At 39.7% G+C, this 25,303-nt stretch overlaps 1 protein-coding gene across 1 annotated transcript; it reads left to right on the top strand.

Annotated features, from left to right (window-relative positions):
• The first annotated feature begins 6,987 nt into the window (after positions 1-6,987).
• Positions 6,988-13,415, top strand: CCNB1 (cyclin B1). Its single transcript, XM_036887820.2, has 9 exons — positions 6,988-7,331; positions 7,876-8,046; positions 8,134-8,280; positions 9,805-9,987; positions 11,242-11,400; positions 11,609-11,845; positions 12,130-12,270; positions 12,910-13,020; positions 13,182-13,415. The coding sequence occupies exons 1-9, from the start codon at positions 7,311-7,313 to the stop codon at positions 13,287-13,289; spliced, it is 1,278 nt and encodes a 425-aa protein (XP_036743715.1). The 5' UTR covers positions 6,988-7,310; the 3' UTR covers positions 13,290-13,415.
• The last annotated feature ends 11,888 nt before the right edge of the window (positions 13,416-25,303 follow it).

Genomic DNA, 25,303 nt, shown 5'->3' with positions numbered 1-25,303 from the left:
GATAGAAAGTGTATTTGAAGAAATAATTGCTGAAAACTTCTTCAAACTGGGGGAGGAAATAATCGATCAGACCACGGAAATACACAGAACTCCCAACAGAAAGGACCCAAGGAGGACAACACCAAGACACATAATAATTAAAATGGCAAAGATCAAGGACAAGGACAGAGTTTTAAAGGCAGCCACAAAGAGAAAAAAGGTCACCTACAAAGGAAAACCCATCAGGCTATCATCAGATTTCTCAACAGAAACCTTACAGGCCAGAAGAGAATGGCATGATATATTTAATGCAATGAAACAGAAGGGCCTTGAACCAAGAATACTGTATCCAGCACGACTATCATTTAAATATGAAGGAGGGATTAAACGATTCCCAGACAAGCAAAAGTTGAGGGAATTTGCCTCCCACAAACCACCTCTACAGGGTATTTTAGAGGGACTGCTCCAGATGGGAGCACTTCTAAGACTAAATAGATGTCACCAGAGAAAATAAAATCACAGCAAAGAAAGCAGAACAATCAAATACTAACTAAAGGCAAAAAATAAAATCAACTACCCACAAAAGCAGTTAAAGGAAGCACAAAAGAGCACAGAATAAAACAACCAACATGTAAAGAATGGAGGAGGAGGAATAAGAAGGGAGAGAAATAAAGAATGACCAGACAGTGTTTAAAATAGCTCAATTAAGTGAGTTAAGTTAGACAGTAAGATACTAAAGAAGCTAACCTTGAACCTTTGGCAACCATGAATCTAAAGCCTGCAATGGCAATAAATACATATCTTTCAATAATCACCCTAAATGTAAATGGACTGAATGCACCAATCAAAAGACACAGAATAATAGAATGGATAAAAAAGCAAGACCCATCTCTATGCTGCTTACAAGAGACTCACCTCAAACCCAAAGACTATAGGAACAAAGAAAGACTGAAGGAACAAAACAGCAGCAGAATCATAGAACCTAAGAATGGACTAACAGTTACCAAAGGGAAAGGGACTGGGGAGAAAGGGAGGGAAGGGAGGGATAAGGGTGGGGAAAAAGAAAGGGGACATTACGATTAGCATGTATAATGTGGAGGGGGGCATGGGGAGGGCCCTGCAACACAGAGAAGACAAATAATGATTCTACAGCATTTTACTACACTGATGGAGACAGTACTGTAATGGGGTTTGTTGGGGGGATTTGGTGAAGGGGGGACCCTAGTAAACATAATACTCTTCATGTAATTGTAGATTAATGACAACAAAACTAATTAATTAATTAGAACAAAAAACAAACAAACAAAAAACACAAAGCTCAAAAAGTATTTATTGGTTGAATAAACTTAAGTGATGCGTTGTTTAAAAAGAGATTTAAAGATTGTTTTAAAATCTAAAAAAGCTTTTATGTGCATAGAATATTCTTAAAGGATATACCCAAGAACCTTTTAATAGATTTTTCTTTTGTGGAGGGGCACTTTTTCTTTATTGTATAACATTTACTTGTTATGTTACATATAGCATTTAAAAAAATAAATAAAAATGACAAAATTGCTATCAAAAAGTCAAGGGACAATGGTAAGAGGTTAAAATATACACCAGTTCTACAAATGAGACAGTGTATGTAACTGAAGAACTTATTTCATGATGTTTCTATGTATCCTGAGTCTTCTTTTCTAATTTCTATTTCTGTTTCTTAGTGTGAGTGTCCCTGATTTTCAGCCAGTACAATCAACCACTCTTTTATTCAGTTACATATGTGCATAGTTTTAAGACATCAAATAATTCTTTAAAACTTGGAATAGAATCAGCACAGCCCTGGCCCCTATTCCTGCTTTCTAAAAGGAATTATTTTCTATCCTCTTAACTGTGTGATTTGACACTTATAGTCATAATTCTGAATGTCCTTATGCTGCTATTTTTTGGTTATACAGTTTTAACAATTACCAAGTAACTTTTTACAATGCAAGATAAGGGTTTAGCAATTTTATACCACCACCAGCACATATGCACACTCATACACATTTCTTCCTCTCTTCTCTTAAAATATCATTGCAGTATAATTTTTGGTTAAATCAATATTCATTGTTTATATTATTATGGCTATATGATTTACCAGAGCACCCTGTGTACTATATTAGGTTACATTTCTTTTTTTTCCTTTTATCAAGTCCTAGTTTGCTCCAGATTTAATATTGCCTTATTTTCACTTGCCTAGTTTTGTCTCTACCTATACTAACTTATCTCCAATTCTGCAGAATTCTCTGTCTAGTATGTTCCAATACTTCAGGTAATCTATCAAGTTCATTTTTTTTGCTTGAAAATGTCCCACTTTGAGCCCACAATCATTGTTCTTTTCCAATGTGCAGTGCTTGCTCTCCAGGCCTCCTGAAAATTACCAGCCTAGGATCATCTAAGACTTGGAAATTTCCTCTGCCTTTCTCCTGTCTTGGAACTGTTTTTAGATCCCACAATCTTTCTCTTTTTAAAAGTTTCATCCTTGTTGGTGAAATTATATACTCCAGTAACTTCCTAAGAAAGGATACATGGGAGATAATTTTTTAGACATTGTAAACCTGCAAATGCCTTTATCCTACATCTCATGGTTGCTTGATGGTTTAGCCAAGTACAAAATTCTAAATTAAAAATAACTTCTCAGAATCTCCTAGTTTTCAACATTGCTGTTTAAAGTCCAATTACATACTGATTCTGGATCCTTTGCATGCTTTCTGATTTTGTCTCCTATTAGGATCTTCTCTTTATTTATTCTTAATGCTGTCCAGCACAGTGTGCCACAGGATGAGTCTTTTTCTTCATTTATTGTGCTGGGCACTCAGGCATGGATTTGTGAAACTCATAGGTTTGTCAGTTCTGGGAAGTTTTCTTATATAATTTATTTAATAATTTTCTCCTTGCATTTTCTCTGTTTTGTTTTATTTTGTTTTCCTGGAACTCCTTTTAGCTGTGTGTCAGAGCTTGACAAATGATCCTCTAATTTTCTTGCCTTTTCTATAGTCCATCTCTTTGTATTTTTATCTTTTTTTTTCTGGGAAACTTCTTTGACTTTCTCTCTCAGACCTGCTACAGCATTTTTAATTTTTGCTTTCATATTTGTAATTTCCCAGAGCGCTCTTAAAAACTTGCTTGTGGATGATTATCTTTTTATTTCTCTGATGATGTTGATGGTAATTTATTTTTATTTTTTAGCTTTCTACTCCTTGAATTGCCTGTTCACTTGGAGTTTATTTTCGTGTTTTGTTTTGATCTCTTCTCTTCAAGTTGGAGGATTTCCTTGAATGTCTGGTACTACTTGACTGGCTAATAGTTAAGAATAGACACTAAAATACTCATCAGAAGTTGTGTCAGTGTGCAAGCATGTCAAGTAGGAAGCATCATTTAAAGGGTGACCAAGCCATTTCACTGTACATTCTAACTATCAGTACTTTTAAGACTTTTCTCTTGGGCTAGTCCATTCCACAGACAGACAAGCATGCTCTCATCTTGTTTAGAAGGGTATATTTTCAGCTGCCTGCATCTATGGGACTGAGTGAAAGAAGAGAACTGGAGGTCTTACCTTTAGGTATGATGAATTTCACTTCATCCCCCCTAAGCTTGCCTAGTGTCTGAAATCCAGAATTCCTTTAGTTCAGCCCCTCCAGAACATTAAGCCTCCAGTCATTTGCCAGGACCAGGAAGAGGCTGCCCTCTCTACTCTCAGATATACAGGAGGGAATCAACCTTTCCAGTTTTCAGCTCCACCTACACCACTACTTTCATAGGCTCTGGTGCCTCTGATTCCTGAGACTTGCATGAAACAGTTTGCTTCTTAGCTTTCCACTGCCAGTTTCAATTTCAGCTTTCTTGGGCTGTCTGGTACTTTCATTACCACTTTTCAATGCTTTTCAAAGCACTTTTCAAGTGCTTTCCTGCTTCCAAAATGTCATAATTGTTTCCTCACCTATTTTTGCAAGTTTATGCATTTTTTTAAAAAACATTTCCTATCTTCAGGGAAAAAAACAGAGATAAATATATATATTCAGTCCATCATGTTAAACCCCTATCCACCCCATGAAATCCTGCCTTCTGGTTTCTAAGATACCACTGTTTGGTTTCCTAACTTTCTAGAGTTTCTTGCCCTGTTTTCTTAATTGGCTTCTCCCACTCTGTTCAATGTTTAAACAGGAAGGGCCCTAGGGCTTGCTCCTGGGCATCTACTCTTTAAATTCCTTCTCTTACACGACCTTATCTGCATCAGGGTCGGGTTCAGATACTATTTACAGCAAAAGAAGACTTCAGCTTCCATCCTAACCTCTGCCTAGTGAACTTCTCCTCTTGTGTATCTCTAAGCATTCCAAATGTAGAATTCTTGATCTCCTATCCAAAACTTGCTATCCCCTAAAAACTACTCGTGCCTAAGTCTTATGTTTCAGTTACTCGTACCAAAATCTAGGAGTTATCCTGGATTCCTTTTTCTCTCACTCGAAGCATGCAAGCCGTCAAGACCTAGTATGTCTTCCTCTACAAAAATCCAGAACCCACCTTTCTCTAGCGCTACTAGTACCATGGAAGCCCTCATCTTTTGCCTGACTTCCTACCATAGCCTCTTAATGGCCCCCTTTGTTTCTCTTCTTACTTCCCCCTTCTCCCTACCTACAAACAGTTCCTCCACAGTGACAAAGTAATCTTTTTGAACGACAGATTATGGCACACCTTGGTTTAAAACCCTCCAAAGGCTTCCACTGCTCAGAATCCTTACCTTGGTTTGTAAGGATTTATATAATTTTACCCTTTCCAATTTCTTTAATCTCATCTCTACTCTGCCCCACCCCCATCCCATGCTCTGGCCACACCGATTTGCCTGAACATGACAAGCTCATTCCTGTCATTGGGTTTTCACATGCTATTTCCTCTATCTGCAATGTTTTTCTTGTTGAGCCTCAGCTTAAATGCCACTGCCTTTGACTGTCCCTGACCAAATCTAAAGTAGCTACCCAGTCACTCTATTTGCATCACTTTCTTTTCACCCTCTGCCTAGCACTTAGTACTATTTTTTACTTGACGTACTTATTTACTTGTTTCGTCTCTCTCTCTGTCTGTCTGTCTGTCTGTCCTACTGGAACATAAGCTTTATGACAGTGGATACCTCATCTCTTTGTTTAGAGCTGTGTTCCCAGCACCTAGAACAATGCCTGGTTAGTAGGTGGCACTATTAACGTTGACAGGGAAAAGAACACTGAGTACAAGCTCCCAGAGAAGTCAAAAGTTTTTAAGTGTTATAAAGAAAGAGGTGATCCATTATACTTACGCTAATTAAGCATCAAAAGAATTAGCATTCTGAATAGAAACGAGCCTATAGGTATGTAAATAGTTGGCAGAATGTCACAAGTTGGTTTTATTGGACTATTGACAATTTGGGCAGATAAATCTTTGTGTCTGTGTTTGTGAGGTGGGAACTGTCCCAGGCACCGTGGGGTGTTTAGCAGTATCTCTGGTCTCTACCCTCTGGATGTCAGTAGCACTGTTCCTGTTGTGACGACCAAAAATGTCTCCAAACATGCCAAATGTCCCTGTGGGACGAGATGTTCCCTGTGGGTGAGATGTTCCCCGGGTGAGAGCTACTGTGCTAAAAGAAACTTCACTGTACCATAGTGAGGAAGGGGTCATCAGTCCTTAAAGGCCTGGCATGCCAGGCTCATTCAAAGTTTATGTTCTTTAGCAGCTTCAGCTACTCAGAGCCCACAGGCAATAAGACAATGGCTTCAAGAGTTCCTAAGCAAGAGCTGCTGTGAAGGGATGTGAAGTCTAGTGGGAAACTTGAGGAGCATGGTCTTATTAGTTGCAGGGGGATTCTGTCCTGGAGGAGGGGAAACGCTATAAAAGAACACTTATTAGGGCAACTGATGAAACTGGAATAAAACATAATATTACAATGTTATAATAAAGTATTATGATAATATGAATTTATAAAGTCGATAACTATATTTTAGTTATGTAAGAGAATATACCTTTCTCTTAGGAAATACACACTGAAGAATTGAGAGATAAAGGGCCATTATATACATTACCCTTAAATATTTCAGAAAAACCTTTTTATATAGTTATATATAAACAGATCTCTGTAGAGAAAGCAAATAAGTAAATGACAAAGCAAAGTAAAATGTTAAGGATAGCTGAATTTGGATAAACGGTATATATGTGCGCTTCTTGTAAGATTTTTGTCTTCAACTTTTCCAAATTTGAAATTTGTGGGTGAAACTGTAATATTTCCAGAATATCTCGCCTGGCTTTAGTTCATTTGCATATCCTAAGGAGTAGAGAGAAGTTCATCTCCATATCAATGGATAATTACCTGGGCAACCAAGGGCTTATCCGAACCTGAGAGGTTAGGGGGAGGTCCTTGCTTGCTTCTGCGGGAGCAGAAGAGATGGCCCGGACTGCAGTTTCAAGGCAATAAATAGGCTTTAAACTATATTTCTCCCTTTGACTGATAAAGGTTCTAGAGGTACTTTGCCCTGGGATTTACAAAATTATTTTCAAATAAAAAGCTAAAAAATATTGGCTTTGGTAAACAATTTTATTGAAGTAATCTGGAAGGTTAAGATGTTGACAATATTCTTAAGAAACAATTATGTTGTGCAAACAAACATCAAGGATCAAAAATAAAAAACCTAATCTGAGTCCCCGTATTACTAATTTGTGATCCTGGGAAAATCACCAAAGCCTCTCCGCGCATCAATTCCTCCACCCGAGTGCTGTTGGAATGAGCAAAGGAAAGAATGCATTTAACAGCCTTTCTGCTACAAACCACTGTAGAAGAAAGTAGGAGTAGGAGCCACGAAAGCGTCTCACGTTCTCAAACTGCGGCTCTTCCACTGTCACTTTTCTAAGGCCACTGGCTGTCCGCCTCCGCTAGCTAGGACGCCGCACACGCCCTCCTCTGCAGACGGGTTGCGCACGCGCGGTTCCCCTCTCCAACTGGTACCGGCAGCTGCCCAAGAGCGCAGGCGCCTAGCCAAACTACTTGCGGGCCCGACCGCGCACTAGGGGGCCGCAGCCTCGCTCTGGCCTCGCCCCCTCTCAACGTCATCGCGCGATCGCCCTGGAAACGCATTCTCGGAGAAACTGGCAGCCCCAATGGGAAGGGAGCGAGTGCCACGAACGGACCAATAGGGAGGGAGCGGTGCTGGGTTTAAACTCGAGGCAGAGCCGGCTCCTCCCGGTGTGCTGCGGAGGAACGGCTGTAGGTCGGTGGTGGGTTCAGGTCTCCTGCGCGTCGGGGCTCCAGCGCTCTGCCCCTCCTCACCGAGCTGCTGCCTGGTGAAGAGGAAGCCATGGCCCTCCGCATCACCAGGGTAAGTTGCTGCGGGCAGTGAATAACCGCGGCCTTCCTCGCTGGCTTCCTGACCTCTCATCCTGTGCCGCCTGCCGGAGGAGACTGGAGGGTCGGTGGGTCCCTGGCATGGTGGGGTAGTTTAGGGTACCGGCGAACAGAGAGAAGAGTGAGAAAGAGACGGGACGGGCCTCGAATAAATGGGGAGCGGGGCCGAGGAAAGTGGTGGGCCTACAGAAAACCTTTTTTAAAAGGTGATGGGCTCCCACCAACTGCATAACCCCCTTCCCGGAAAGAAGGTGCTTGCAATTAGAGGCTTTTCGAATTCGTTTTAAACGTAAATTGGTGGTATTTTAAGACAGGCAATTCCTTAATAGGTGAGCGAAAAGGTTCTGGGAGGAAACTGACTTATCACAGAGATAGCAGAGACCCTGGAACCCAAGCTTCCACTGGTTCCCATTTACAGCGGCTTTTCTCCCGAGAACTTCTTTTTGTCCCACCTTGATTAACCTTATCTTACTCTAACCTGGCTGGGCCAGCTTTCAAAGTGGTCTTGCTCTTTTCAGAACACGAAAATAAATACTGAAAGTAAGGCGAAGCTCAGTATGGCAGGCGCAAAGCGCGTGCCTGTGGCTACCGCTGCAGCCTCTAAGCCCGGACTGAGGCCGAGAACAGCTCTTGGAGACATCGGTAACAAAGTCAGTGAACAGCCACAGGCCAAACTGCCTCTGAAAAAGGTAACTCTTCTGGCCCAACCTCTGTGTGAGTCCACCTTCCAACTGTGACCCCTGATGGAGAAACATTCCATTCCCTTTCATCCACAGGAAGCAAAACCTTTCGCTGCTGGAAAAGTTACTGCTAAAAAAATACCAAAACCTCTGGAAAAGGCCCCCGTGTCTGTGCCTGTACCTGAGCCAGAGCCACAACCTGAGCCTGTTAAAGAAGAAAAACTTTCGCCTGAGCCTATTTTGGTAAACTTATTTAACTGTTTTAGAGTCTGTTGATAGTTCCTTCCCCTCATTTTCCTAATGCAGGGAATAGCATTTGAATTTAATACTTGCAGAGTGCTACGACTACCTCCTGCTAAGCACTTTACACGTATTAACTCACATATATACTCTCTTAGTTAATATTGTTACATACATCTAATCGGTGACACTGGATTCAAACCGAGGCTGTCTGGCTTCAGAACCTATACTTAAAGGATTTTGTTACATTGTTCCCCTTTGTTAATGTATTGGGTAGTAGCTGCCTGGACTAAAAGATTTTGCCGTCTTTGGTACAAGCCATCTCTCACTAGAATTTATTGATTGGAAACAGATTGTTCTCTTGAATCTTTTTTTTTTTTACTCAATGTGACCACTGACTAATTAAAGCCTGTAACATTGGAATATATAGTGTATATAAAGCAGAAAGGAAAAATAGCAGAAGATCAGTTAACACTTAAGTCTCAAAAACTAAGGACTTTTAATTAAATACCAGGTATGTTAATATACCTACTCCTATGAAAGAAGAAACAGGCCATCTAGAAGAGGCTGCTTTGCTGAAATTATATGAATTGCATTCTAAATCTCTAATTTTAAAAACTTAGTTAAAACTGGTTGGGAAAATGATCTGAAAAATCATTCAGCCCCAGTTCCTTATAACTAAGGGTAAGGGATCCGAGGCTGTTGCTTTAGTGTTGACCTTCTGGGCATAGTACATGAAACCTGTAGCATACATAGTCTTTAACTGGCTATACCAAACTACCTGAGATTTTCTTGAAACATTCTTGCCTTTGCTTTTCCATCCTCTTTCATTTAGCTAATAATATTTCCTTTTTTCAAAACAGCTCAAATGTCAACTCCTGAAGCTTTCCCTAACTTCCCTATCCTTGTTCCTATAATTAATCTCCTTACTTAATTTACTTCTCTTATAAACTCAGAGCCTCCTGAGAACACCATAAAGCCAGTGCCTAGCACAAAGCTTACCTTGAAGAAAGTGCTTGCTAACTGTTTGAACAATGAGATGATTGGAGCTTGAAGGAAATGGTTAATGATATCAAATCAGTTAATCCCCAGCAGTCGTCAGGACAGAACTTGTGTTCTGAGCAGTGAGAAGCAGTCCATGTTTTGAAATAAAGACTAAAGACTGACTTGTCATTCATTTGGGTTAACTTCACATGGTGCTGATAAATAGATTCATTACTTATCAGTTTCCTTTGCAGGAAAGTCTAGAATATGAATTTATCTGCTGTTTCTCTTATTTTACATGTTAACATTAAGGTTGTGCAGACTTCAAACTGGGTCAGTCTGAGTTGGCATTTCACTTTTCATATTAATCACTTTCTGAAGAGAAATTGAATACATTTGGAAATGAGATACTTTTCCAATAAGAAAATAAAATACATGTTTATTTGGTAGATGGTTTATTGAGTTAGTACCAATTATCTGAACTTCCTTCCCAGAATGTATGTTCCTCTTTGCTGTTATTTCAAAAGGTCTCTCTGTTTCAAGGTTGACACTCCCTCTCCAAGCCCAATGGAAACATCTGGATGTGCCCCTGCAGAAGAATATCTGTGTCAGGCTTTCTCTGATGTAATTCTTGCAGTGAGTGATGTTGATGCAGAAGATGGAGCTGATCCAAACCTTTGTAGTGAATATGTGAAAGATATCTATACTTATCTGAGACAACTTGAGGTCTGTATTGTTATTGGACTCTCTGTTATTTTCTAAACTGCATCTAGCTTTGTTAAAGATATTTTCCACTAACAGTTTACAATAATACAAGCAGGACATGAGCAACTTCTTAACAGTAGATTCCATTTTCAAATTCTCCTTCATGGAATAGCAAAAATAAAAATCACTAAACAAGCCAATGGATTGCCATTTCGAAGAGAGAAAGTTCAAAGTGAGAGTGAATACTGTCATGGCTCTCTCTAATGAGAAGTCCACAGATTTAGTGTTACATTTTTATCTATCGCAGTTAGGAGCAGACAAGTCCCATACTCTGGGTATAAGGACGATAACAAGCAGGAGATAGAAGGCGATGGAGAATGTGCTGGAAAGAATATAGCTAGCCCCAACACAAGGTGTTTTAGGTCAATGTGGCTAATGTGCATGCAATATCAGGGAAATTATTCTTTGGGTTCAAGAGGAGTACATTCAAAATCTAAAGTGTTTAGTTCCCTTCCATTTCATCCCACTTCTGAAACTTGTTATTAGTGGCATTTGCCCTTTCCCCAAAAATCAAGAAAGCGTTCTATACACTTAACAACATAAAGCTGTATAGTTACCACATTTACCCAATGTTTGTTTACAATGCATTCTCTTCTCTTGACGTCATTAGCATCTTAGTCTCTTGCCTAGTTCTTTGGAACATCTTCATTTTCTACAGGACCAGCCTTCTGCTATGGGTTTCTTTTCCCTTTTTAAAAGTTTGTGTTAAACTGGAGGAGTAGCTTTAGCAGATGGATATGCTGGTTTTTGATGGTTCATTATTCTCCTTACCCGTGGTGTTTTTTGGGTTTAAATCCTGGAGCAAGAAAGTGATAACTCATGGGCTTCAGCTGATCTGGGAGCTGCTGCTATTTTCTCTCCCTCATAAAGCCTCAGGTTCCTGGGTTTAGAGCCTTAAGTGAAAATATCTGAGAGGTAGCAGGGTATCTTTATTTGGAAGAACTGGGCACAGGGTGTGACGCGAGCAGCAGTGATCGTGAGTTGAACACAGTGCGACAGGTTTTTCATAATGGCAGATCGTACTGTCATATTTAATATTTGCTTTCTTCTTCCTCAATGATAGAGGTGTTTGTAGTGACCATATGAATAATTAATAAGGTTAAGAACTGTTAGAGATTCTAAATGCTCCAGAGCCCTTCTGTGGTGACTGATATTTTTGGTCAGAATTGTCACATGAAGTCTTGCTTCTAAGGATAATGAGCATTTCTTTTGCAGGAAGAGCAAGCAGTCAGACCAAAATACCTACTGGGTCGTGAAGTCACTGGAAACATGAGAGCCATCCTAATTGACTGGCTAGTACAGGTTCAAATGAAATTCAGATTACTGCAGGAGACCATGTACATGACTGTTTCCATTATTGATCGGTTCATGCAGGTAAGAATAATTCAGTAATTGAGGGTTCTCTCTCTTCAAGGGTCTTAGGTAAGTCATAACAAATAGGCTTTCAGCTGAAGTCTGTCTTGAAAGTTAAGGCGTCATTGATTTTGCTGTAGGAGTGTGTCTTTCCCATCTTTCCTTTATAGCTCTGTGTCCTTTTTCAAATGCATATTATTTATTCATCCAATTGACATTCCCACTGCAGAACAACTGTGTGCCCAAGAAGATGCTACAGCTGGTTGGTGTCACGGCCATGTTTATTGCAAGCAAATATGAAGAAATGTACCCTCCGGAAATTGGTGACTTTGCCTTTGTGACTGACAACACATACACTAAGTACCAAATCAGACAGATGGAAATGAAGATTCTAAGGGCTTTAAACTTTGGACTGGGTCGGCCTCTACCCTTGCATTTCCTGCGGAGAGCATCTAAGATTGGAGAGGTACAGATTTCTTGAGAACCCTTTAGAAAAATTAATTAGGTAATAAACTGCTGGCTAAGCAGATCTAATTCAATTGACTTATATACCTAAGTACATGAGGAAGAGATAAAGATGTTCTTTATTTCTAATCAGGCTGCACATTAATATTATCATCAAGGCCTTTATGGGCAATTGTATTTGAGAGTTTATAGGCAAACTTCTTTAGTACACTTAATGGGCATACCACTTAGTGCAAATGCAGAGATCTCTAACAGAAGCTCAGTGACCTGTGGGTTTTGTTCCAGGTTGATGTTGAGCAACATACTTTGGCCAAATACCTGATGGAACTAACTATGTTGGACTACGATATGGTGCACTTTCCTCCTTCTCAGATTGCAGCAGGAGCTTTTTGCTTAGCACTGAAAATTCTTGATAATGGTGAATGGGTAAGCTCTGTCCCACAGACCTAGGTTAGCCCTACACTTAGAAAGTGTTGCCTGAGTACAGAACTGTTTTCATTAAAGGGCAATTTAAATGACTCCTAAATGTGGCATCTACTGAGGAAATGATTGAAAATGATCTTATTTGCAGTGTCTTCGCAGAATGCTTCCATTTTGTTACCTACTTTCATCTTTCTGAACCCCTCTGAGAAAGGCAGAGCAGCTGCTACACTTTACAGATGGAGAAGCTCAGGCAGGCCAAATCACATGCTAGAAGTTTGTTCAAAATCATCGATTCAACACATACTTCTATGTGCCATGTGCTACTGTAGGCCCTAATAGCAGAACTGTGAATGAGAAAATTGGCTTCAAGGAATTTGGAGTCCAGCTTTGGGGTGGACAAATCAGCAATTCCAAAACTTCTTGGGTTTGAGCACATTAATGTTCAATAGGTTAAAGCACAGGACCCTAGAGGAGTATGAAAGAAGAGCACCTGGGGAAGATGGGACCTTAGGCTTATCTTAAATTTCATTATAGTCAGTCATACATTATCCATCTCCCTACCCTGCTCTTGAATAACATCTAGAAATTTTATGGAAAATCATTATTGATGAGCATTATTAACATTAACTTTTGCTATCTTAGACACCAACTCTCCAGCATTACCTGTCATACACTGAAGATTCCCTTCTTCTTATTATGCAACACCTGGCTAAGAATATAGTCATGGTGAATCGTGGGCTTACAAAGCACATGGTAAGTCAATCGGGGCAGTGTAGGATGTTGGAAGGAAAAAGTGAAAATAATTAAGACTTCATGCCCACTAATGCATAGCTTATTTTTAAGTGAATGTCTGTACCATAAGATCATCTGGTGTTTTCTCCTTCTCCACTAATTACTATACTTTTCTCTTTCAGACTATCAAGAACAAGTATGCCACATCTAAGCATGCTAAAATTAGCACTCTAGCACAGCTAAATTCTGCACTACTTCAAGATTTAGCCAAGGCTGTGGCAAAGGTGTAACTTGTGAATTTTAGTTGGATGGAATACTATAATATCTGCAAATAAAATTGGCACCATGTGCCATCTGTACATATTCTATGTTACTTTTACTTACTTTTAATAAAGTTTGTGGTCTTTTTACTTCTTTATACCTTAACTCATTTTAATGTGGCTACTTCCTACTTTGTAGTAACCTAAAAGTTACTTTTAAAGTGGGGAATATAAAAGGAAAAAAAGTGTTTGCAGTTTACCTGAGAACCTAACTAATGTATATAATTGTTTCTCATATAGTTTTTCTTGGCTCTTATTTTGTGTCCCTGGCTTTTACTTTATGAATATGAATTAATATGGTCTTGAAGTCATTAAAAACCTTCACTTTCATAGGGCACAAGGCCAGTCAGGTTGGAGAATCTGCTGCCTAGTTCTACTTAAGTAAAACTTTGCCACCTCAGCCTTATTACTTCCTGTTTTCTTCTGGTGGCTGCTGCCATAATTCTAAGTAATCTACTTTGACCTCTATTTCTTACCAACTTCAGCTAGTACCAACTTTTTCACTTGGGAAAATAAGAACTTAATATACTAAACCTACATTACTTTTTGTTTATTGGTTGAGAAACAGGATCCTCAAAACATGTAGAAGTGTCTAAAACTTAACCCTTTCCCCCCAATTCTACGTCTCATTTGCATCTATCTTCCTGAAGGATATCAACATGTATTTGGGCATTACATTCCATAGTGTGGATATACTTGGAATGTATTCAATCATATTCTGTTGACATTCAGATTGCTTTTTCTCTGCCCCTACAGACAATGTGGTTTAAATATTAAACACCATGCTTTATGTGCACTGGGTTCTAAGTGTATGTGCTAACTTGTGGCAGGTACTGCCAAGCGACATTCTCAATGTCAGCAGTATACAAAGGTGCTGATTTTCTCTGCATCCTTGCCAGAACTGAAGGTAATCATTCTCTTCGATTTCCTAAGTTTGGCAAAAATATTCTACCTTGTTTGCTGTTTTAATTATACTTCCTATGGCCGCTTGAATAAATTGTCTCCTTGTCGGTATGTCTTTTCCAGTTTGTCACTTGATTGTTTATTCTGTCATCTGCCATGCAGACACCTTGAAGTTTTTGTATTACTGAATTTTTTTTCTATCGTTGCTTTTGGATTTTCAGTCTTAAGGTCAACTCTCTCTCCAAACCATAAAAATCCTCTAAAATTTTAAAGATTCCCTAAGTAAACATTTTGTACATGATTTGAGGTAGGATTCTTATTTAAAGATGGGTGCCCATTTATGCCAGTATATGATTTAAATCATCCAGTCCAACGGAATTGAAACACTAGTGCCCATCTCTTGTTCCTGATGTTCTTGTTTTCTGTGATTGTTTAATATAAAATTTACCTGGTTGGTAAGATGAAGCTATCACTATTCAAATATTTGGGGGCAACTTCAAATACATACAAACTTTAAAATGTTCAGTTACTGGAAAGCTGTGAGCTTTTTGACTACAGTATGTGTGTGGTGTACAGTACTAGCACAGGATGGACTGACAACTCTTCCCATCCAGAAACATTTCTCTCCATTGAGGCTTGTTGCATGCCCTTCAATATGATGCTAGAATTAATTGTATAATTACTGTACTTAGGGTTAGTGATGGTTTTAGGGGGGGGTTTTTGGGTCATTGTGAATAGGATATATTTCCCTCTTCTGCTTATATTGCTAGTTGTGTTTTCTTTATCGAGCTGACATGAAATTTCTTGATTTGTTCTTAGTGGAGTTTTCTAGGCCTTAAATCCAAGAATTTAATTTTTTCAGTATTTATGGTGTTTATTTAGAATCTCCAAAATCATCATTGATGATAAGTAGACCTCTGTCTTACTACCCAATTGGCATCTCAAGTATTTTTAACATTTAATGTCTGCTGTTGAGCTTTAGGTGATTTTTTTTTATTTTAGGTATTTTTCTATTCCTTTGTACTGTTTAATAGGCATGGCTGTGGAATTTCATTTGTTTTTCTCAGCTTATATTAGGGTTTTTCTCTTAATTTGATACAGTGGTCCACATTAGAGGTTTTCTAAAGTATATTTGAATTCTTATGATAGATGTAATCTAATGTTTCATTTGGAAAATTTTGCATCATATTTGAGAAATTGGCTTGTTTTTTGTTATGGTTATTTTCTGGCTTTTGTCTTATTTTACCAGTTTTATGGTGGGTTAAAGAGGTTTTCATCTTAAAAGTTTTATAATTTTGAAATCATTGAAAACTGGCTAAATTCATAATGGTGACATGAAAATGGTCACCACAGTAAGTCTAGTTACCATCTGTCACCATACAAAGTTACTATTCACTATATTCCTATGCTGTCCATTGCATCCCAGCGTCTTACAAGTGGAAGATTGTACCTCTTAATCCAACTTCACCTATTTGGTTCATCCACCCCTCTCACCCACCCACCCAAGATCGTTTGTTTCTGAAATCCTCTATTTTCTGGTTAAGTTATAGTTTATTTCATGCCCCTTTTTGATGTGGAGATTATTTAACTGCTTATTCTGTAAGTAGTTAATTTTTTTGTCAGGCATGTTTATATTGGTGATTTAAATTTCATTTGGTCTTCAAAAAGGCTTAAAATTGTTAATGGTTTCTCTGTCGGTACTTGGTTTATTTCTGTAAATATTCACTGGACATAGGGATTTATTTCTTAATAAGGGACAAAGTTCTAGTGATTTATATAGGAAAATATTAAACTAGAGGTGTAGAGAAAGTATGAGGAGTGGTTATATACATGTGTGTGGGTGCACTCATATTTTCTTTTTCACAGCCACTTGAAAATAAATTTAAGTATCAAGACAATGTCACCATAAAATACTTTATCATGCAATTCGTAAGAATTAAGGTCATTTTCCTAAGTAACCATGATCTTTATCACACTAAGAAAATGAAACAACTCCATGTGTAAAATGCACATATTCAAACTGCATCAATCATTCAAAAAATGTCTTTAAGTTTTTCCTAGTCCAGGATCCAATCAAGAGATGCATTGTTTTTCCACACAGAGCAATTATCCTGGTTTTGATTTTCAAGGCCTGGGAATGAATTGTCTGATTAATCCTTCATAGTTAAATTCAGGTCATGTATTTGGCAAGAATATAGGAAATCTGTACAAGTAAAGCATCATTTTGGAGCCACAAATTAGTTGTTACACTACTAGTGATACCAGATTTGGTCATCTAGTTAAGGTGGTTACCTCCAGATACAGCTTGCTGTAAGGGTGCTGTTTTCACTTTTGTTTTAGTATCCGTTAATGTTACCTGCTTTGGATCATTTTTCTCACTGGGAGTAGTATGATGTCTAATTGTATCATCCCTTCTATATTGGATATTCTCTAAAGAATAGCTTCCCACCCATACCTGTCCTTTATTTTCCTCTGGATTTTTTTTTAATTGCTAAAATCCATTAGTGACTCAAAAAAGTGTCACCCCCAAACAGCAACATCATCACCTGAGAACTTGTTAGAAATGAAAATTGGAATTGATTACTTGGACAGGCACCTAGCAATCTGTTTTAACCAGTCTTCCCTGTTATTTTGATGCGTAGTCAGATTGGTGAATACTGCATCATCTTTGTCCCCAATTTGACCGGTGGACACCTGATAGGGATAGGCAATTGATTAAAAGGATGAGACTGGTGTGAGATACTGGAAGACATACTGGATAAAGTGTTAAGGTCAAAAAAGAACAACAGACCGCTTTACACTATATTTATACTGTATAAAATAAAATAATGAAACAAATGTTTTTCCAAGAGTTTGGGGGTAGGAGTGGCCATCCTACTGTGCATTTTGAATCTAACTTACCAAGCACTGTATTACTTTGACAATAGAGAGGGAAAATGGGAGGATCATTATGTGATAAAGTATAATTCAGAGGAAACGAGCTATACGAGGGAATGAATGATTGTACAGCTCTTCTGTACAGAGAGGTCCACGGTGCTGTGGTTGGGCCACAAGGATGGAAGTGTCCCTTGCAGGACCAACCATAAAGAACTACATGTCATTTACCTGTCCTGCATATGCTCACTGAATTAATTTATTCTCATAATTATCAATTACCTGCTCACTGACCAGCTGAGAAAACTCAATTGTCGTCTGCATATCAGCAAGCTGACACTTAGGGCCACCTCTTAAATGAGCACAAATATTCCTGAAAAAGCATAATTTCATGCGGACAGTCTTAGATTCAAGTAGCTACACTACCTCGTAGGGGGCCATGTCTTAATTTGGGCCACTTGTTTCTCCACCAAACTAGGGATCTGGACCTTATGAGCTCAAATGAAACCTACTTAACCCAACAAGGTTTCTCTTTCCCAGCCTGTCGGGCATACCCATTTTCCAAACCGTGTGGATGGAAAGGGTTTGCTAAGATGGGTCAAAAAATGGCCATTGGGGCAGAGCCAAAATGGCAGTGTGAGTAGTTCAGTGGAACTCTCCCAAAAACATATATTTAGGAAAATACAATAAATACAACTATTCCTAAAAGAGACCAGTGGATACAGTACAACAGCCAGGATACATCTACATCTGCAAGAACTCAACATCACACGAAGGGGGGTAAGATACAAGCCACAGCCAGGCAGGACCCAAACGCCCTCCCCACCCCAGAACCTGGTGGGAAGAAAAGAGTCGGAACAGGGAGAGAGTGAAAGCCCAGGACTGCTAAACAACCAGCTCTAGAAATCCACACCCGGAGCGCAGACACAAGGTGCACAGGGTGCTGTATATTAGAGAAATGGAAAAGCAAAACCTGTGGGCAGGTCCCCACAACCAGTGCCCCTGAGACAAAAGAAAAGCAACTGCTTTTTGCAAGTCTTAAAGAGACAGGGACCCCACTGCTGGACGAAGTCGTCCCGGCACACTTAGCTAGCAGCTGGGAATCCTGGAGAACTTTAGGCGCCCTAACCCCCTGGGTGGCAGGGCAGCTCTGAAGCCCCTCATGGCACTAAGCATCCGGCCAGTCGTTCCCCCAATGGGCGCAGACCCCGACACACTGGCCCAGTAGTGGGAGACTGGCAGCACATGCCGGAAGCGGCCCGCGTGCGCCTGCGGCGCCCGAGGGGACCGAGACTGGCCCGTGCGAGCCTGTGCGAGCCCGCCGCGGCAGTGACTGAGCAGCCCGGGAGCGGCCCGTGAGTGTCGGCGGCCACGGTGCCAGAGAGGCCTGGGAGAGGTCCACGCGAGCCCGTGATGGCGGCAACCAAGTGGCCTGGGAGCGGCCCACACGTGCCAGCAGCAGTGGTGCCAGAGGGGCACGGGAGAGGCCAGGGCGCACCTGCGGCGGTGCCAGAGGGAGCAGCCGCACTCCCAGCAGCTGACCGGAATCCCAGCCCAACGCACAGCCACCTGGGCCAGACCCAAAGGCTGCTGCTGGCACATAGCGGCCCGGTAGGGGCGCTGCTATCACGGAGGAGTGCACCGGGCATGCCTGTCACTCCCCACAGGGCTCTGCACTGCTCTGACGGAGACCCCACCCACAGCACTTTAGGGGATTAACCCGGTGGCTGCTCCAGGAGTGCGGGTAACCGACACAGGCAGCAGAGAAGGGCAAGGCGGCCGTCCAGCAAGCAGGAAAGGACTTCTCCCAGCTGACACACCTGCAACCTGCCTACAGCCAATGCTATCACCATGAAAAGGCAGAAAAATTTAGTCCAATCCAAAATAGTCCAGACAACACCTGAGACAGGATCTGCACAGACAGACCTTACCAGACTCCCTAAAAAAGAATTCAAAATAAAACTCATAAACATGCTGATGGATCTGCAGAGAAATATGCAAGAGCTAAAGGAACAAGTACAGAGAGAGACTACAGAAATAAATCAATCTCTGGAAGGACTTAAAAGCAGAATGGACCGGATGCAAGAGGCCATAAATGGACTAGAAACCAGAGAACAGGAATGCATAGAAGCTGACACAGAGAGAGATAAAAGGATCTCTCGGAATGAAACAATATTAAGAGAACTGTGTGACCAATCCAAAAGGAACAATATCCGCATTATAGGGGTACCAGAGGAAGAAGAGAGAGAAAAAGGGATAGAAAGTGTCCTTGAAGAAATAATTGCTGAGAACTTCCCCAAACTGGGGGAGGAAATAGTTGCTCAGACTACGGAGGCACACAGAACTCCCAAGAGACAGGAACCAAACAGGACAACACCAAGACACATAATAATTAAAATGGCAAAGATCAAGGAAAAGGACAGAGTATTAAACGTAGTCACAAAGAGATAAAAGGTCACCTACAAAGGAAAACCCATCAGGCTATCATCAGAATTCTCAACAGAAACCTTACAGGCCAGAAGAGAATGGCATGATGTATTTAATGCAATGAAACAGAAGGGCCTTGAACCAAGAATACTGTATCCAGCATGATTATTGTTTAAATCTGAAGGAGGGATTAAACAATTCCCAGACAAGCAAAAGTTGAGGGAATTTGCCTCCCATAAACCATCTCTACAGGGTATTTTAGAGGGACTGCTCTAGATGGGAGCACTCCTAAAAAGAGCACAGAACAAAACACCCAACATGTGAAGAATGGAGGAGGAGGAATAAGAAGGGAGAGAAATAAAGAATCATCAGACTGTGTTTATAATAGCTCAATAAGCAAGTTAAGTTAGACAGTAAGGTAGTAAAGAAGCTAACCTTGAACCTTTGGTAACCACAAACTTAAAGCCTGCAATGGCAATAAGTACATATCTTTCAATAATCACCCTAAATGTAAATGGACTGAATGCACCAATCAAAAGACACAGAGTAATAGAATGGATAAAAAAGCAAGACCCATCTATATGCTACTTACAAGAGACTCACCTCAAACCCAACGACATGCACAGATTAAAAGTCAAGGAATGGAAAAAGATATCTCATGCAAACAACAGGGAGAAAAAAGCAGGTGTTGCAGTACTTGTATCAGACAAAATAGAGTTCAAAACAAAGAAAGTCACAAGAGATAAAGAAGGACATTACATAATGATAAAGGGCTTAGATCAACAAGAGTATATATCCATTATAAACATATATGCACCCAATACAGGAGCACCAACATATGTGAAACAAATACTCACAGAATTAAAGGAGGAAATAGAATGCAATGCATTCATTCTAGGAGACTTCAACACACCACTCACTCCAAAGGACAGATCCACCAGACAGAAAATAAGTAAGGACACAGAGGCACTGAACAACATGCTAGAACAGAAGGACCTAATAGACATCTATAGAATTCTACATCCAAAAGCAAAAGGATACACATTCTTCTCAAGTGCACATGGAACATTCTCCAGAATAGACCACATACAAGGCCACAAAAAGAGCCTCAGTAAATTCCAAACGATTGAAATCCTACCAACCAACTTTTCAGACCACAAAGGTATAAAACTAGAAATAAATTGTACAAAGAAAGCAAAAAGGCTCACAAACACATGGAGGCTTAACAACATGCTCCTAAATAATCAATGGATCAACGACCAAATCAAAATGGAGATCCAGCAATATATGGAAACAAATGACAACAACACAAAGCCCCAACTACTGTGGGACACAGCAAAAGCAGTCTTAAGAGGAAAGTATATAGCAATCCAGGCATATTTAAAAAAGGAAGAACAATCCCAAATGAATAGTCTAATGTCACAATTATCGAAATTGGAAAAAGAAGAACAACTGAGGCCTAAGGTCAGCAGAAGGAGGGACATAATAAAGATCAGAGAAGAAATAAATAAAATTGAGAAGAATAAAACAATAGCAAAAATCAATGAAACCAAGAGCTGGTTCTTTGAGAAAATAAACAAAATAGATAAGCCTCTAGCCAGACTTATTAAGAGAAAAAGAGAATCAACACACATCAACAGAATCAGAAACGAGAAAGGAAAAATCATTACAGACCCCACAGAAATACAAAGAATTATTAGAGAATACTATGAAAACCTATATGCTAACAAGCTGGAAAACCTAGGAGAAATGGACAACTTCCTACAAAAATACAATCTTCCAAGACCGACCCAGAGAGAAACAGAAAATCTAAACAGACCAATTACCAGCAATGAAATTGAAGTGGTAATCAAAAAACTACCCAAGAACAAAACCCCCAGGCCAGATGGATTTACCTCAGAATTTTATCAGACATACAGAGAAGACCTAATACCCATTCTCCTTAAAGTTTTCCAAAACATAGAAAAGGAGGGAATACTCCCAAACTCATTCTATGAAGCCAACATCACTCTAATACCAAAACCAGGCAAAGACCCCACCAAAAAAGAAAACTACAAACCAATATCCCTGATGAACATAGATGCATAAATACTCAACAAAATATTAGCAAACCGAATTCAAAAATACATCAAAAGGATCGTACACCATGACCAAGTGGGATTCATCCCAGGGATGCAAGGATGGTACAACATTCAAAAATCCATCAACAACATCCACCACATCAACAAAAAGAAGGATAAAAACCACATGATTATCTCCATAGATGCTGAAAAAGCATTCGACAAAATTCAACATCCATTCATGATAAAAACTCTCAACAAAATGGGCATAGAGGGCAAGTACCTCAACATAATAAAGGCCATATATGATTAACCCACAGCTGACATAATACTGAACAGCGAGAGGCTGAAAGCATTTCCTCTGAGATTGGGAAAAACACAGGGATGCCCACTATTTTTAAACTATTTGTTCCAGTTCATTGAAGAATGCTATTGGTAATTTGATAGGGATTGTATTGAATCTGTAGATTGCTTTGGGCAGGATGGCCATTTTGACAATATTAATTCTTCCTAGCCAGGAGCATAGGATGAGTTTCCATTTGTTAGTGTCCTCTTTAATTTCTCTCCCCACTGTTATTCAACATAGTACTGGAGGTCCTAGCCACGGCAATTAGACAAAACAAAGAAATACAAGGAATCCAGATTGGTAAAGAAGTCAAAGTGTCACTATTTGCAGATGACATGATATTGTACATAAAAAACCCCAGAGACTCCACTCCAAAACTACTAGAACTAATATTGGAATTTAGCAAAGTTGCAGGATACAAAATTAACACACAGAAATCTGTGGCTTTCCTATACACTAACAATGAACTAATAGAAAGAGAAATCAGGAAAACAATTCCGTTCACAATTGCATCAAAAAGAATAAAATACCTAGGAATAAACCTAACTAAGGAACTGAAAGACCTATACCCTGTAAAATACAAGACACTCTTAAGAGAAATTAAAGAGGACACTAACAAATGGAAACTCATTCCTGCGACTGGCTGGGAAGAACTAATATAGTCAAAATAGCCATCCTACCCAAAGCAATATACAGATTCGATGCAATCCCTATCAAATCCAACAGCATTCTTCAATGAACTGGAACAAATAGTTCGAAAATTCATATGGAACCACCAAAGACCCCGAATAGTCAAAGCAATCCTGAGAAGGAAGAATAAAGTGGGGGGGATCTTGCTCCCCAAATTCAAGCACTACTACAAAGCCACAGTAATCAAGACAATTTGGTACTGGCACAAGAACAGAGCCACAGACCAGTGGAACAGAATAGAGTCTCCAGACATTAACCCAAACATATAAGGTCAATTAATATACGATAAAGGAGCCATAGACATACATTGGGGAAATGACAGCCTTTTCAACAGCTGTTGTTGGCAAAACTGGACAGCTACATGTAAGAGAATGAAACTGGATTACTGACTAACCCCATACACAAAAGTAAATTCAAAATGGATCAAAGACCTGAATGTAAGTCATGAAACCATAAAACTCTTAGAAAAAAACATAGGCAAAAATGTCTTGGACATAAACATGAGTGACTTCTTCATGAACATATCTCCCCGGGCAAGGGAAACAAAAGCAAAAATGAACAGGTGGGGCTATATCAAGCTGAAAACTTCTGTACAGCAAAGGACACCATCAATAGAACAAAAAGGTATCCTACAGTATGGGAGAATATATTCATAAATGACATATCCGATAAAGGGTTGACATCCAAAATATATAAAGAACTCACACACCTCGACAAACAAAAAACAAATAATCTAATTAAAAAATGGGCAGGGAAGCTGAATAGACAGTTCTCTAAAGGAGAAATTCAGATGGCCAACAGACATGAAAAGATGCTCCACATCGCTTGTCACCAGAGAAATGCAAATTAAAACCACAATGAGATATCACCTCACACCAGTAAGGATTGCCACCATCCAAAAGACAAACAGTAACAAATGTTGGCAAGGTTGTGGAGAAAGGGGAACCCTTCTACACTGTTGGTGGGAATGTAAATTAGTTCAACCATTGTGGAAAGCAGTATGGAGGTTCCTCAAAATGCTTAAAATAGAAATACCATGTGACCCAGGAATTCCACTTCTAGGAATTTACCCAAAGAATGCAGCAGCCCAGTTTGAAAAAGACAGATGCACCCCTATGTTTATCACAGCACTGTTTACAATAGCCAAGAAATGGAAGCAACCTAAGTGTCCATCAGTAGATGAATGGATAAAGAAGATGTGGTACATATACACAATGGAAAATTATTTAGCCATAAGAAGAAAACAAATCCTATCATTTGCAACAGCATGGATGGAGCTAGAGGATATTATGCTCAGTGAAATAAGCCAGGCAGAGAAAGACAAGTACCAAATGATTTCACTCATATGTGGAGTATAAGAGCAAAGAAAAACTGAAGGAACAATACAGCAGCAGAACCACAGAACCCAAGAATGGACTAACAGTTACCAAGGAAAGGGACCGGGGAGGATGGGTGGGAAGGGAGGGATAAGGGTGGGAAAATGAAAGGGGGCATTACAATTAGCATGTCTAATGTGTGTGGCGAGGGGTTATGGGGCGGGCTCTACAACACAGAGAAGACAAGTAGTGATTTTACAGCATCTTATACTACACTGATGGACAGTGACTGTGATGGGTGGGACTTGGTGAAGGGGGGAGCCTAGTTAACATAATGTTCTTCATGTAATTGTAGATTAATGATACCAAAATAAAAGTAATAAAATATAAAAAAGGTATAGAAATGGCCATTACGCACATGAGAAGATGCTCAGTGTCACTAATCATTAGGGAAATGCAAATCAAAACTACAATGAGATACCACCTCACACACATTAGGACAGTTACTATTTTAAAAAATATACGTACACAAGAAAAAATAAGAAGTGTTGGCAAGAATATGGTGAAATTGGAACCCCCATGCACTGTTGTTCAGAATGTAAAATGGTGTAGCTGCTGTGGAAAATAGTATGGCTGTTCCTCAAAAAAGTTTAAATGGAATTGCCACATGATCCAGAAATTCCACTTCTGAATGTATACTGAAAAGACTTGAAATCAGGGCCTTGAAGAGATATTTGTATACCCATGTCTATACCCAGTATTATTCACAATAGCTGAACATGGGAAGCAACTGAAGTGTTCATTGGCAGATGAGTGTGTAAGCAAAATGTGTATATTCATACAATGGGATATTCAGTCTTAAGGAGGAGTAAATTCTGACATATGCTGTACCATGGATGAATCTTGGAGACAGTATGCTAAGTGAAATAAGCCAGTCACAAAAAAGACAAATACAGTATGAGTCCACTTGTGTGAGATACCTAAGAGAAGTCAGAGTCACATAGACAGAAAGTAGAATCATGGTTGCCAAGAGCTGCAGAGGGCAGAATGGGGAGTTATTTAATGGGCTTGGAATTTCACTTTTACCAGGTGAAAAGAGGTGTGGAGATGGATGATGGTGATGATTTCACAATATTATGAATGTGTTTAAAACTACTGAATTGTACACTTAAAAAATGGTTAAGATGGTAAATTTTATTTTACGTGTATTTTTCCACAATAAAAAAAAAGACAAAAAAAAAAAGAAACGGCCATTGCAGAGATCCCCTGGCCCAGCGCCAAGGCCGAATGACCCTTTAGGTTGGGGTTTTCCCCCGCCAGTTTCCCGGGGGCTGGGGAGTGTCCCAAATGCTGGTAGCCCATACCCTA

This window comes from Manis pentadactyla, chromosome 2 (assembly GCF_030020395.1).
Source record: "Manis pentadactyla isolate mManPen7 chromosome 2, mManPen7.hap1, whole genome shotgun sequence".
NCBI lineage: Eukaryota > Metazoa > Chordata > Mammalia > Pholidota > Manidae > Manis > Manis pentadactyla.
The sequence above is the reverse complement of the archived record's forward strand: the minus strand, read 5'-3'. Positions and strand labels throughout refer to the sequence as shown.